Raw genomic sequence first — 13964 nt, forward strand, 5'->3', positions numbered from 1 at the left:
TCGCGTCCGTTACGACGACCTATAAATGACAGATGGGGCAACCTGTCTCTCTCGCTCTCTTTATTTATTGGATTTATTGGACGAAAGACAAAAAATGATTGTGGGCATTTTGCAGCAAGAAAATTGCCTTGATTCTCTCTGCATTTGAAGAATTATCTCGTTTATTTTCTCAGAATGTAGAGAGAATTAATTCTCTAAATTATAATTACAGATACGGGACATTCTATAGATGATAAACAAAATTATCGTAATGGTGCTAATTAACCTACTCCCCCTAGATATCCTGGACAAAAACTAATTGATCAACTAATCAGAAATTTGATCCAATTTGATTTATGGTGGAAAGAACTCAAGGTGACTTTTCATATACAGTACACACTGCGGCAGCAATTCGTTATTATTGGTTAAAAATTTTAAATGACGCGCTTCCGCCACTTCTGGCGCAAAATGCATTTTGCTTACACCTCGTCGAAGTTCAACCGAACGAATATTGATCAGAAAATGGCATTAAAAGGACAAAGAGCTTTCGAAGCCAAGTCCAAAATATTTGTAAAAAAAAAAGTGTAAATATTTTATCGCAACAAATATTTAAAAAATTTAACGAAGAATGGCATCTCAATTGAGAAAATATATTTATGATTAATTAATTATTTTTAATAAATATTAATAAGTTTAATATTTATGTAAAAATAAGTCATGATCTCAATTTGTCGACATCGAGAACGTGAATAATAATTGCAATTTTTTGAAATGGTTATTATAAAGTGATTTTATAATTAAGAAAATTACAGTTTATTCTAAATAGAAACTTTAATGTCTTGCTTTTTGAGCAGCAAATGCTGAAACAATTACAAACATTTTGTATCACGTAACATTTTTGCTACTGCAGCGTGCATGAAAAGGTAACTTAAAAGTAAATTTTCACGAGCTGCTCAAACCGACTGTTATAATGACAAAAAAGATCACGTCGTCAAAATTGATGAATATCAAGCATTCATTTTGATCATGTGATCACTTTTTGTCGCTATAACAGTCGATTAGAGTAACTCATGAAAATTTACCTTAAGTCCGGATCTACAATAGGTGCTTCAAGTCTTAAGCCATAAGAAATTGATTAATTACAGTCGAATGCGAGGAGAATAATTGATTTTGATTCGTCCATTCCATATGGCTTAAGGCTTAAAAATTTATTGTAAATCCGGAGTAAAGCTTGTTCTACAATAGACTCGTAAGAAATTAAACCAATCATAATCATTTTTTGTTTATATTCAACTATAGCTGCGTTTAACAGTTGAGTGAGCGCTTGCTGCTATTTGTCTTCTTCTAGATCTGAAATTCTGATTGGACGATCTAAAAGAATACACCAATAACAGTGAATGCTCACTCAACTGTTGAGTCTACTGAATGCGTCCTATGGGTACATTTAGAAAGATCGCTAAGCGTTCAGTGAACGGTTATCATTTTGGAGGTCGATTCTGTATTTTCGAACAAGGTAAAAATTACAAAAGTTAGCAAATTTATTAGGTGTTAATCAATGAAATTATTAGTATTCTAGTAAATTTGTTTTTGTAATTTTCACCTCGTTTTAAGATACAGAATCGATTTCTTAAATGCGTCTTATGATTTCCTAAATGTGTCTTATGATTCAAACGCAAACCGAATCGTGAAAACATTTTCAACTTTCCGTGCTGCCATATTGCATTAAACCGACATCTTCTCTTGGAGCCAGAGATGCATAATTGGTCCCCGGGAACATCGAGAATTTGCTCCTCTACTTCCACCAATTGACGCAGCTTTCGGCTAGTAGAGGCGGCATTATACAGTGTCTGTAAAATTAATAAAAAAATGTCGATTTCGAACTCAGACCGAAAAAAATGTGACTCCGTTAACCCGCCCCCCCGCTCACTCTTTCTCGCTCTCTCTCTCTCTCTTTCTCTTTCTCTCTCTAATAAGACTGTGTATCGTTTTCATGCGTACCGAAACGCCCAGTGAAATGTTAATTTAGTTTGCTGTTTATCTTTTCCTAATCCTAAAAATTAGAAAAAAAGGTAAAGAGTAAAATTGAACTATGATTCAATCTCTGAAGTTAAATCTTACATTGCTGGAATTGAGTATTAATTACTTAAATTTTAACAAGGACGCAAACTCCCGTAAGAATTATGGTTCATGCGAAAGCATCTTTAGCTAGAACTAAATTGAACAAAGTTTTTGGGTACTTATTACGGTTTTTGAAAATTTCGAAAGTGATCGAATTTATTAAAATATTTATAACTTCAGTTCACTTAATTAATATCTAGTGAGTTTACTCATTTTTCAAATTTTCACTTCATCTAAAAAACCGTAATATGAGCCCCCTTGTATAGTATCATTTGTATTTTTCGTATGAAGGAGTTATAAAGTGCGATTAAAAAGGTTTATAAGTCATCTCGATAATTTTAATTAAATATTCCAAAATTAAAAATTTGTGATAATTTATGACGAAGTTTGATCGACAATTCGGTATCGTCACTATCGATATTCATACGAATGCAGCTTAAAGACGCGCGCGGTCGGTAAAGAAAATTGCACGGTAGCCAATGGCGAACGTGCAATTTACATTTCGCCACATTTCACGGTCGTGGCGTCGTGCGCGCTTGTGTTGGCGAGTGGGCGGCCTCGAATTGGAGTCTTTTTGCTTCCCATTTTGTCTCGTGTGCGGCAACGTCCACGGTTTACCGTGGTTCGTTCACTGACGTTTCCGCTGTGCCATCGCATGGCCGACGTGTGCATACCGAGGCTCGCGCTCGCGTGGTACTCGCCGTGTGACGAATCGCGTCGCCGCTGAAGAGGACCATCTCGTCGCGATAACGTCGACGTGTCGGGCACACTGATCATACCGTAACGATCCTCTGAAGTGAGTGCGAGGACGGAAGGTATACTGTATAACAGCCACGAGCGAAGGTGGCCGTACGGCGCGTGCTTAAACTCGAGCGTTTAATGCCCGCGCGCGCGACACCGAGCGTTAGAGAGAAAGAGAAAGAGAACGCGAGAAAGAAAGAGAACGAACGAACGGAACGGGCGACCGCCCCTGAATGAATGGCTATGTCGACCACGTTCCTCCGTGGCTGACATAATCCGGTGTGAACTGGATCGGTGCAGTATTTCCTAACTACCCATAACTCTCCGATCATAATTTTCACAGAGAGGAACCTGTGGCAAGGTCCGATTCCCCGTCGTCGACGTGGGCCACATTTCCTGCTCCGTTCACCCTCGTCATTATCATCGTCGTCGTCCTCCACGTCCACCTTCGGGCGGACCAGAGCGCCTGTGGCAGCGATTAAATTTTCAGCATCTCAGGCACCAACCCGCCGTAACGTCGCGACCACGCGTCCCCACGCACATCCGCAGCGATGTCGAACGAGGAGACCTCCGCCGACCGCAACGTCGAGATCTGGAAGATCAAGAAGCTCATAAAGAGCCTCGAGATGGCCAGAGGGTAAGTAGGTCGGCTTCAAAGTCCTCGCGTCTTGTGCTGTCAGCTGTTACCGTTACCATCGCGTGAATTTCCTTGACATATGGCTTGGCGAACCATGTGCTCATTCACCAAGTTCTGCAATCTTGGGCTTCTGAATCCCATACAAAAATCGTTTTTGTTGCGACTAACAGATGTTGTCTGAAATTTTGTTAGAAATTTATATCGTGAAAAATGTATGTAGGTCTCGTCTTATAAGTAGATTTTTTCGAAATTGTCTTTTAATTATCTCTGCGACATACTTATAGATGAAAGGTTGACGTGTTTGTCTTTGCAGGAATGGCACGAGTATGATTTCGTTAATCATACCTCCAAAGGACCAAATATCGAGAGTGAGCAAGATGCTGGCGGATGAGTTCGGCACAGCGTCGAACATTAAGTCACGTGTAAATAGATTATCTGTTTTGGGTGCAATCACATCGGTGCAGCATAGGCTAAAGCTATATACAAAAGGTAATTGATATTTCATCTATATATATATATATATCAATAAGAATATTGGAATTTATTGTATACATCTTACAGTATTTGACTCGTTTTAATATAAAATTATGTTTTGTGATTAACTTTTGAGTCATTTAGATATATCATTCATACATTGAACATTAATCATGCTTTATTTATGCATATTAATGTGTTTTAGTGCCTCCAAATGGCCTGGTATATATTTACAGCATTTGACTCGTTTTAATATAAAATTATGTTTTATGATTAACTTTTGAGTCATTTAGATATATCATTCATACATTGAACATTAATCATGCTTTATTTATGCATATTAATGTGTTTTAGTGCCTCCAAATGGCCTGGTAATTTATTGTGGAACTATTGTAACAGAAGAAGGAAAAGAAAAGAAAGTCAACATCGATTTTGAGCCTTTCAAACCTATCAATACATCTTTATATCTTTGTGATAATAAGGTGTGTTTTACTTTCACAAATGTGATACTTGTATATAAGAAGTATGATTTTTTACGTTCCATTGTGTTTTATAGTTTCACACAGAAGCGCTCACGGCATTACTCGCAGATGATAACAAATTTGGTTTTATTGTAATGGATGGTAATGGAGCGTTATTTGGAACGCTGCAAGGTAACACCCGCGAAGTGTTACATAAATTCACCGTAGACCTTCCCAAGAAACATGGTAAGTAAGAGAAATTGGAAAAGATAGCCAATTTTTGTCATTATTACTTGTTTAGGAATTAACATAAGATATTTATATAAAAAATGTATGTTTTTTTTTGTTCTTTAATTGACCTTCGGTTCTGCAAGTGTAATCATATTGACTAATAACAAGTTATCAACTAAAAAGCCTTAAACCTATTCTACAATTATATAAGCATAGTTGTAAGAATTGGCTAATCACAGTCGAATATTTTCCTCATATTTGACTGTGATTGATTAATTCTTACAACTACAACCACTTATAACCATGTTTACGCAATTGTAGAATGGGCTTTACATATATATTTCAATTAAACTTATTTTTTAATCAGGGGGAAATGTAATCGGTATAACAGTTATGTTCCTTAATCCAAAACACAATTGGGATTCTTACTCATAGATTGAGCAACTTAAGTGCAGGAAAAATCTTGCATATGTGAGGCGCGAATGGGATCGAACCCCGAACGGATTGGTAGTTCGTGGATCGAGCACCGAGCCACCCGACGTTTTGAAAAAAGATACATGTCACAAAGAAAATATTGATTTCAGGCAGAGGCGGTCAATCTGCATTGCGTTTTGCCCGATTACGCATGGAAAAACGGCATAATTATGTTCGAAAAGTAGCCGAAGTCGCTACTCAATTATATATCACAAACGACAAACCTAACATCGCTGGATTGATCCTTGCGGGTAGTGCCGATTTTAAAACGGAACTTAGTCAATCCGATATGTTCGATCCAGTAAGCAAAATTCTTTTTAGAAGATCACATTTTCCATTGTTTTATTATATCACGGACAATGCTTTGGCACAAGCTAAATCTTTCTGATTTTATTATAATTTTTATGCGAAGGGATCATAAGTACTTTATTTCTAACTTTCATTCTGAAAGTCTCAGCTTTTTAAAATTATTTATTACTGTTGAATAACATTTATCATATTTCATAATTTGTGATTATGATAAACATTATTCAATAATTATTATTTGGAGATTTTCAAAAATGATAGTATTTGCTTATCTCTATTTGAGATTAAATTTATATCTCGTAGGCATTATTTATATCAGAATGGAATGTTTTTGCTGAATATTCTTTGTTATATTTATGCGGACAGCAAATCCGGGAATCGATTTCGAACTATTTGGTGTTATTAATTTTCCAAAATCTCCATTATTTGCAATTAATTTTTCTAAATACATCTGTGTTATAGCGACATCAAAACAGAGATTGTTTCTTTAATTAACTTTCTAACTTATTAGTTTCTTTAATACATGATTTTTTTCAGAGATTACAAGCTAAGGTTATAAAGCTGGTCGATGTATCATATGGTGGCGAAAATGGTTTTAATCAAGCTATTGAATTAGCGGCCGAATCTTTGCAAAACGTGAAGTTTATTCAAGAGAAAAAATTGATCGGTAAATATTTATATGTTGATTAAAATGTAATATTATGTAATATATATGTTTAATAATACATATTTATATTGGATTTCTGTTTTATTTAGGGCGTTACTTTGATGAAATTTCTCAAGAAACTGGCAAATATTGTTTTGGTGTAGAAGATACGTTGAGAGCCTTGGAATTGGGTAGCGTCGAAACTTTAATTTGTTGGGAAAATTTAGATATTCAACGATATGTTCTGAAAAATCATACAAACGCGGAAGAAAAAGTACTACACTTAACGCCAGAACAAGAAAAAGATAAAACTCATTTCACTGATAAGGAAGTGAGTGTTAAAACAATGTTGGAAATGAAAAATAAATATAAATTTTTAATTAAACTAAATATAAAAAACATGGTAAAGTCAGCACTTTTCTTCACAGTATATTGAAGAAACTGCTGACTTTAGCATGTTTTTATTTATATTTAATTTAATTAAAAACTTATTTACAGTATATTGAAGATTATCAAAGATTAGACAATATCAATTATAGATACGGGATGTTTTCGTATTCGTATTATCGCCTGTTAGCTTTCCGACCTCTTTGTTGGGGGTCATAATGCCAGAACGTGTTATATGTATCAAGCCTAAAGCTTCTTCGGAGAGTAGACTTGCTTGTTTTTATTTTTTCAATAATAGTAGATTTATTCAGAATCAGTTATGGGACTTACAGTTTAACGCTGATTCGAACGGCGCAGGTAACTTTTCTTAATCACCAGATGGACTCATTTTCGCTTCCTTAAACGTGAAAAATCGCATGTATAGGTGGCGCAGGTGGGATCGAACCCAGATCTATAGATCGCGAGTCAACCGCACCGAGCAGCAAGTCACTCGACACTCCAAGGGATAATACGAATACGAAAACGTCCCGTATTTCTAACTGATATTGTCTAATCTTTGATCACAACAGTCTTTAATATACTGTGAAGAAAACTGATGACTTTGCTGAATTTTTTTATATTTAACTTATTTTAAATTTAATTTTAAATTATTTTTTATACCTTATCTACATTTTTTATAGAGTGGAGTAGAATTGGAACTCGTAGAATGTCAACCACTACTGGAATGGCTTGCAAATAATTATAAAAGTTTTGGTGCCACTTTGGAAATTATCACGGACAAATCTCAGGAAGGATCCCAGTTTGTTAGAGGTTTTGGTGGCATAGGAGGTAAGTTTCTTTTATACATGTTTATTATCATTATTTTTAATTTTATAAAACATATATTCTAGCTCCCTATTTATCATCAAATATATAAACTTTTATATTATAATTATAAAATTATAAATATAAGGTCCCAGAAAAATAAAACACATAATAAAGAAATAAAAAACAATTAAATAAAATAAATAGAAGAGTAAAAAAAATAGTAGAAATTTAAAATTAAGGAAACGGTATCAAAGAATTTTGATACCTATATTTGGAATATTCAAATAATATATACACATGTATGTTAGGCTTTTTTAAAATACAATCTGCGCATTTAACTTGCTGAAACCTTATTTATTGTCAAGTTATAGTGTAGTTGCGTTTTATGGGTGTACAATGTTTTCTAAAAGCTGATAGATTAATGTTGCTAGACACCAGCAAAGTTTCTTTTGTATGGAAGATAAATTTCTTCGAACCGATATTAACTATGGAGTATATCTTGGTGTATAGGAATCCTCCGCTACAAAGTTGATTTCCAGTCACTGCAGGCCGATGAGCCTCTTGATGATGTTGACCTTGATGATTACTAATTTCATCCGTGAATTACTCAGAATCGACCAGGTAGCTTACTCTCTGTCTTGCGTGCGTTCACTTACATCTCGTGTATTATAAAGCATATTATTTGCAAAACTGGACAAATTTATCGTTTGCTTATTTGTTGCATCTTTATGTTTTGCATTAAATTTCTAATGGTGTAACTGTAATGATTTAATTAGGATCATAAGTATAAACAAATTAATAGATTAATTCTGTATAAATCTCAAGTTTATAATTAGCCAAATTTTTTTCTTAAGATGTATCTCAACTTATATAATCTCATCCATTTTTTCTTATCTTTTCCTGAGGAATGAATACATTTTACACATAATAAATTTAACTATATATTAAACATGTAAATATTTACATAAATGAATTTAAGGTTTTCTGAAATTAATATATTTTGTTTTATAATACTTAGAAAGATAATTACAGTTATTGTAAAATACATTTAAGTAATTTATAAATACAAAGATAAATTTGTTCAAAAATTCACGATTTCTTTCATTGGGTTTCTCACTAAATAGTTTGTTTCTTCTGTGCAAATCTGTAGTACATATGCATATGTGTCTCTTAAAATAAGTTTGAATGTGGTAATAAACATTTTTAATTTATATTTCTCAAAGTATTATATTTCTTTTTTTCTACGAATAAAAAAGTCTGAGAGTCCCCGCTGTCTTTCTTTTCTTTCTTGGTGGTAAACGCATATAAAGAAAAATCTTACATACATATATATACATATTATATATATATATGAGATATGGATAACTCTGTTTATATACAGGGTGAGTTGAAATCTTCCAGTCTTCTATCTTTTCCTATCGCGGCGTTGTTAGATTCGTACATTGTTGATCTCATAATTGGAATAGTAGATACAATATACACAGTGGTTGATTCATTGGAAAATAGTATTGCTTGATAGTTACATATATTGCTACAAATATATAGCCACATTCTTATTCATTTAACACATGTCATCTTCGATCTTCGTACGGTACCATCGTACACAACGAAAATCCGTTACGAACTAGAAAGGCCGTGTTCACAGGAATGTGTTATAAATAAATTGATTGCTAACGCTTTGAAATGTTAGCTTTTAGGCAACAATGACAAGTTTTATTATCATTACTAAGAATATAACTACTTACGTCTATGTCTCACCTAATGATATTTATTTCATTGATCAAAATTAATTTTTAAACATGTGACATATCACGTACACACTGTTTGATAATTCTTGATTCAATGCATTATTATTCACACATATAAGTTATAAAAATTTTGCTGAATGGAAATACGCAAATTTTTTTTCAATTTATCAAACCTATTTTTTTTGTTCTACAATTATAGTATAAAATATGTTTTGTATATACAAAATATGTATGCATGATAACTTTTATGATATTTTTATTCTATCTTTTGGAAAGTAGAATTTTGTATTGCATATATTTAACATGATTTTGATTTGTCGTCAATTATTATTTTGTGTACAGTATTTATACATATATTTTATTGAATTTATTTTATATTATTACGCTGTAGACGTATATATTAGACTATACAATGATAATCTCTACTGATATTAGGTCGTAGTAAGCGCATGTATATCCCTTTAATATAATTATATATTTTAATTTGATATATACATATATTTCAAGAAAAAAAAATTTATTATTCGGATTCTTCTTCAGTTAAATAATCTCGTTTTATATATAATAAACTTGTTGATTTATTTTATCAAGAAAAGAAAAATTGTAGTTTACATTTAAAAATAATTTACACTTAACACACATATGCAAAAATATTATTAATGTAATTATCTTAACTTTTTATTTAGATGTCTTTTGACATATACTGTGTCAGTTTCACAAATATTAAATTTATATCATAAAATTGTCATATAAGAAGCAGGAAAGTAATCAACAAGATCATACATTATTACACGCTATATCTTAAATTTTATTATAGCTTTCAATATATTTCTTTTATTATACCTTACGCCCATGCTTATAATGAAAAATAAAAAATGATGTAATATATTCCAATGCATGTTAAATAATAAGCAACATTAAGTTCATCATCACAGATAATATACATTCTATAATTTATTAAAGAGAGGTAATATCGGAAATTAGATGTTAATCTGAAAGTTATGAAAAATGTTATGAGAAGTGTTATCTCTGATAATGAACACAAGTATCGTGCAATTATGATATCTATGAGTATTTACGCTTTCACATAGCAACTGCTTAAAATAGTTAAAATATAGTTGATATTCTTCAAGTGCTAATCGGTATCTTATTTTTATTAGCTTGCATATTGGGAAAGGTACAGTACATATTCTTTATTAATTAATAACAAAGAATAAAAATCGATACATTTAATCATAATTTACATCTCAATGTTATAATTGATGTACTTTTGTACATATGTATATTTATATTTCTTATTTTATTAATCCTTTACAGTTATAATTTTTATTATAATGCGTGTATCTCAAATATTTATATAAGTATTAATTTATTTTAAATGTATTAATATAAGTTTACAGATTTTATTATTTTATTGTATATAGTTCTCTCCTAATCACTAAAATATATAATATTAATGTGTTGTCTTATATCATTTCAAAATTAATGATAAGATGTTCAACTAATCATAATGTGTCTTTTGGACGCTTTCTTTGTACAATAGTTTTTTTTCAAAATGCTTTATTTAAATTTTTTGTTTTCTGTAAATTATGATATTTTACTATATATGTATTATAAAGTACAATATATAAAAGTATATTTCTCCTGTATAGGAAAGCGTTGTCCTAAAATATTAATTCTATTTAAATTTATATAATTTAGCACATACAGCCGGTCACAGAAATGTTGCAACACTTTTTTTTCGATGGGTTTTGGAATGTCAGCTTACTCACCGAGTGATTGGTTCTTATTTGTGGATTCATGAATAAGGATCAATCGCTCGGTGAGTAAACTGCATGCGAAAAAAAGTGTTTCAACCTTTCTGTGACCAGCTGTACATAGCGTATTATCAGTTAATGCTAATTGTAATTGTGCAGTTTTTATTATTTTTATTATTATATGTATATTTGCTTATATACCATTACATATTGCTCTATTTATAATTAGTTTTTCAATATAAATATTTGATAATTTTATTTTTATATAAAAATATTTTATTTTTTTAGCAGAAATTTTTTAATGATTATCGCTCTCTTGCATATATCTTTAAATGTATATCTTACAGGTATCTTGCGGTACAAAGTGGACTTTCAAAGTATGCAGCTGGACGACATCGAGACTGATGGTTTTGATTTGGACGACTACTAAGTCCATGACTCAATCAACATTTGGTTCTCTTAGCTTCGGAGAAAGCAGGGACTTGAGTATGTTCTTTCTCATGATGCCCCAAGAAAGAAGCATAAAGAAAATATGTTTCAAAATTTACAATACAGCACGTACGATATCGTCATAAAATTATTGTCTAGAGTTTACCAAACATGAAGCAGATCGTAATTGATATATGAAAGAGAAGAGTACCAGCGAATATGGCGCGGCTGATATAATCCATGTCTATAAAAGAAAAGGCGATTCGAAGACTGTGACACTTAATTAAGCCAGCTTGATACCTGCCTATTCTCATACATTCACCACCTTATATTACAATTTATGGTCTTTAATTATTCACAGGGATTCCTTTAAATAAACTACGCGCTCTACAGTTCCGAATACAAATGTACAGTGTATGGTGGTTCGATCGTAATTTTATATTAAATTGATGTTTGTCATCTTATCATAAATTTTACGAGAAATGAGTGTTTGAGCTACAAGAGTGGCTATAGCGTTATTTTGTTCAGACACAATCATGAAAGAGCTGTAATAAACTGATTATTATGAACATATAATTGCGTATCGTGCATTCTACACCGATATTTGCAAAATTCATACGGAGAAGAGTTCTGTAAATAGATGTCAATTTTTAAAAACGGCACAGTTGCCTTAGACATAAGTTGAGGTCGCGTACACGATCCACGGAGTAAATGAAGTATTTCCGTCTTATGCAGTGATACACACTTGTAAACGTAAGGACAGATAATTCCTCGCAATCCTACATTGCTCCGTTGCTGGCTCTTGGCTCTTAGATTTTTGTACATTCACACAATTGTACATAAGAAACGCTTCGCAAAAGTATCGAAGTAATTTTTCATTGTTATAGTGGTGCACCTCAGTGAAGAGAAAGATATCCCCGCAATATTTAAACAGTTACTGAAGATATATTACGAAATTTATTTTAACATTGTTAATTTAATTTGCTTATTCGTATGATGCCTCTGTAATAAATGACGCTATGTATGTATAAATGTGAAAAGAATGTAACGTGCAATTTTGGTGAAGTATCCTTTATGAAAGAATATGTATAGAGAGCAAAGAGTTTCTCAAAGAGTCTCGAATGTTGTGAGATTTACTCGACGAAAACGATGTATCGTTATTTAATAATGTATCTACATTATTTGCGATATTGTTGTACACCTTGTAGAGACAAAAACAGGCGCACAAGAGAACTTCATCAAAGTGGAACGTACGAGAAAGATCCGATTTTGCGATATGTGCACAACGAATTCCAGAACGTGATGGTTCGAAGTATTTGTATATCTGTGTATTGTCTCTCAAGATACCCAGATGTTAATTACCGGCTTAACGTTTCTTCAAATTTTTATATGTAAACATCTCACTATAGGAGTCTAGATAGTTATTTATTTCTATACATCGGTGCGACTACGTTTCTGCTTAGCGGAACATCCATTTAAGTACGCAAGATAGATAAATTAAGAAATCAATAAATATCAATGCATGAAAGTGAGAGAGAAAGAGAAAGAATGAGAGGAAGAGAGAAAGAATGAAAGAAAGGAAGAGAATAGGGAAAGCCTTGTAATCTTTGTTTTAAGGTAAAGGTAAAGGTACATGGAAATATCGTCCACGCGAGTTGCTTTAATAACCGGATCGATGACGTACTTAGATTATGGCTTGCCTATGATCTCTACAAGCATAGTTGTATAATCTATTAATATGTTCGTCATTGATTATTTTACTTCCATATTTTGCCAGTGAAATGTGTCTTTTAATCGAAATCAATTGTTTCCTTAACATTTCATTAGTCATTACATTTTGTCCGACAGGAAGGCAACACGAGAGCGTAATCGTTGAAAATTTTATCCTGGCTGATATTTTTCAAAGTACAATTTTATTGTAATACTTCACGTTTTCGTATATGTGTATCACACGTGCTGTTCTAAAATGAAATCTGTTTTTGCTGGATTACAAGTATACATGGATAGCTAAGGATTGGGAAAGAAATTTTTGATGGTACTGCTGCTCATTTTGTATGAGATTTATGCTTTGTCAGGTGACAAAGAGGAAGATTGAAATAATGAGAGATCCAAAAACATTCTATACATATATCCATGTGTTAGTACGAAAGAAATGGCAAAAATAAATTTTTCGAAAAATAACATAATCTTTTTACAACACAGTATATAATTTCTTGATTAATATAACTATCAATTTATAGTTCTCTCCCACACATACATATATATTTTTTTGGCACATAATTCTCTTTAATGATTAATATTTTTTCAAAAAAATAAATTATATATGCATGTATAAAATATGTGAGAGCTACGGTAAATTGGTGTTATCGTAGTATATTTAAGAGATAAAATTTTTTGGGATAACAATTAGTATTTCACATGCAATACTTGTCAAATAACATTATTTCCAATCTTCCTTTTCTCACGCATATTTTACTCTCGAAATTTTATATAAAAAAGAAAGAGAGTAACGTGTCATCGTAATATAAAATGCCGAATAGAACTGGACAACCATAGGATATTAAACAGTACATGAGTGAAAAAATACAATCTATGTTTCTCATACAAACAGATGGTTAGAGTCCGGAATTGTTACACTGGCATAACACCTCGCGGAAAATTGTATGCATCAATTGCTCTCAATTATTGCATTTTTTGTGTTGTATAATCAAGCATTTAACGTTGATTTATAATGGTTTATGTCAGCGCAATACTTCCGGATCCCAATCA

The 13964-nt window shown here is 32.1% G+C and overlaps 1 protein-coding gene across 4 annotated transcripts; it reads left to right on the forward strand.

Moving 5' to 3' along the window:
• The first annotated feature begins 2652 nt into the window (after positions 1-2652).
• On the forward strand, positions 2653-13465 carry LOC108756628 (eukaryotic peptide chain release factor subunit 1). 4 transcript variants are annotated; one of them, XM_018500585.1, is made up of 12 exons: positions 2653-2893; positions 3182-3475; positions 3789-3964; positions 4304-4431; positions 4506-4656; positions 5226-5416; positions 5959-6088; positions 6178-6398; positions 7135-7282; positions 7772-7882; positions 10170-10186; positions 11114-11179. In XM_018500585.1, the coding sequence occupies exons 2-10, from the start codon at positions 3390-3392 to the stop codon at positions 7849-7851; spliced, it is 1311 nt and encodes a 436-aa protein (XP_018356087.1). In that variant the 5' UTR covers positions 2653-2893; positions 3182-3389; the 3' UTR covers positions 7852-7882; positions 10170-10186; positions 11114-11179. The 4 variants fall into 4 exon arrangements, with proteins under 4 accessions (XP_018356087.1, XP_018356088.1, XP_018356086.1 ...); XM_018500586.1 differs by lacking the exon at positions 10170-10186 and having other exon boundaries at positions 11114-11189; XM_018500584.1 differs by lacking the exons at positions 7772-7882; positions 10170-10186 and having other exon boundaries at positions 2654-2912; positions 11114-13465.
• The last annotated feature ends 499 nt before the right edge of the window (positions 13466-13964 follow it).

This window comes from Trachymyrmex septentrionalis, unplaced genomic scaffold (assembly GCF_001594115.1).
Source record: "Trachymyrmex septentrionalis isolate Tsep2-gDNA-1 unplaced genomic scaffold, Tsep1.0 scaffold129, whole genome shotgun sequence".
In the NCBI taxonomy this organism is placed as follows: Eukaryota; Metazoa; Arthropoda; class Insecta; order Hymenoptera; family Formicidae; genus Trachymyrmex; species Trachymyrmex septentrionalis.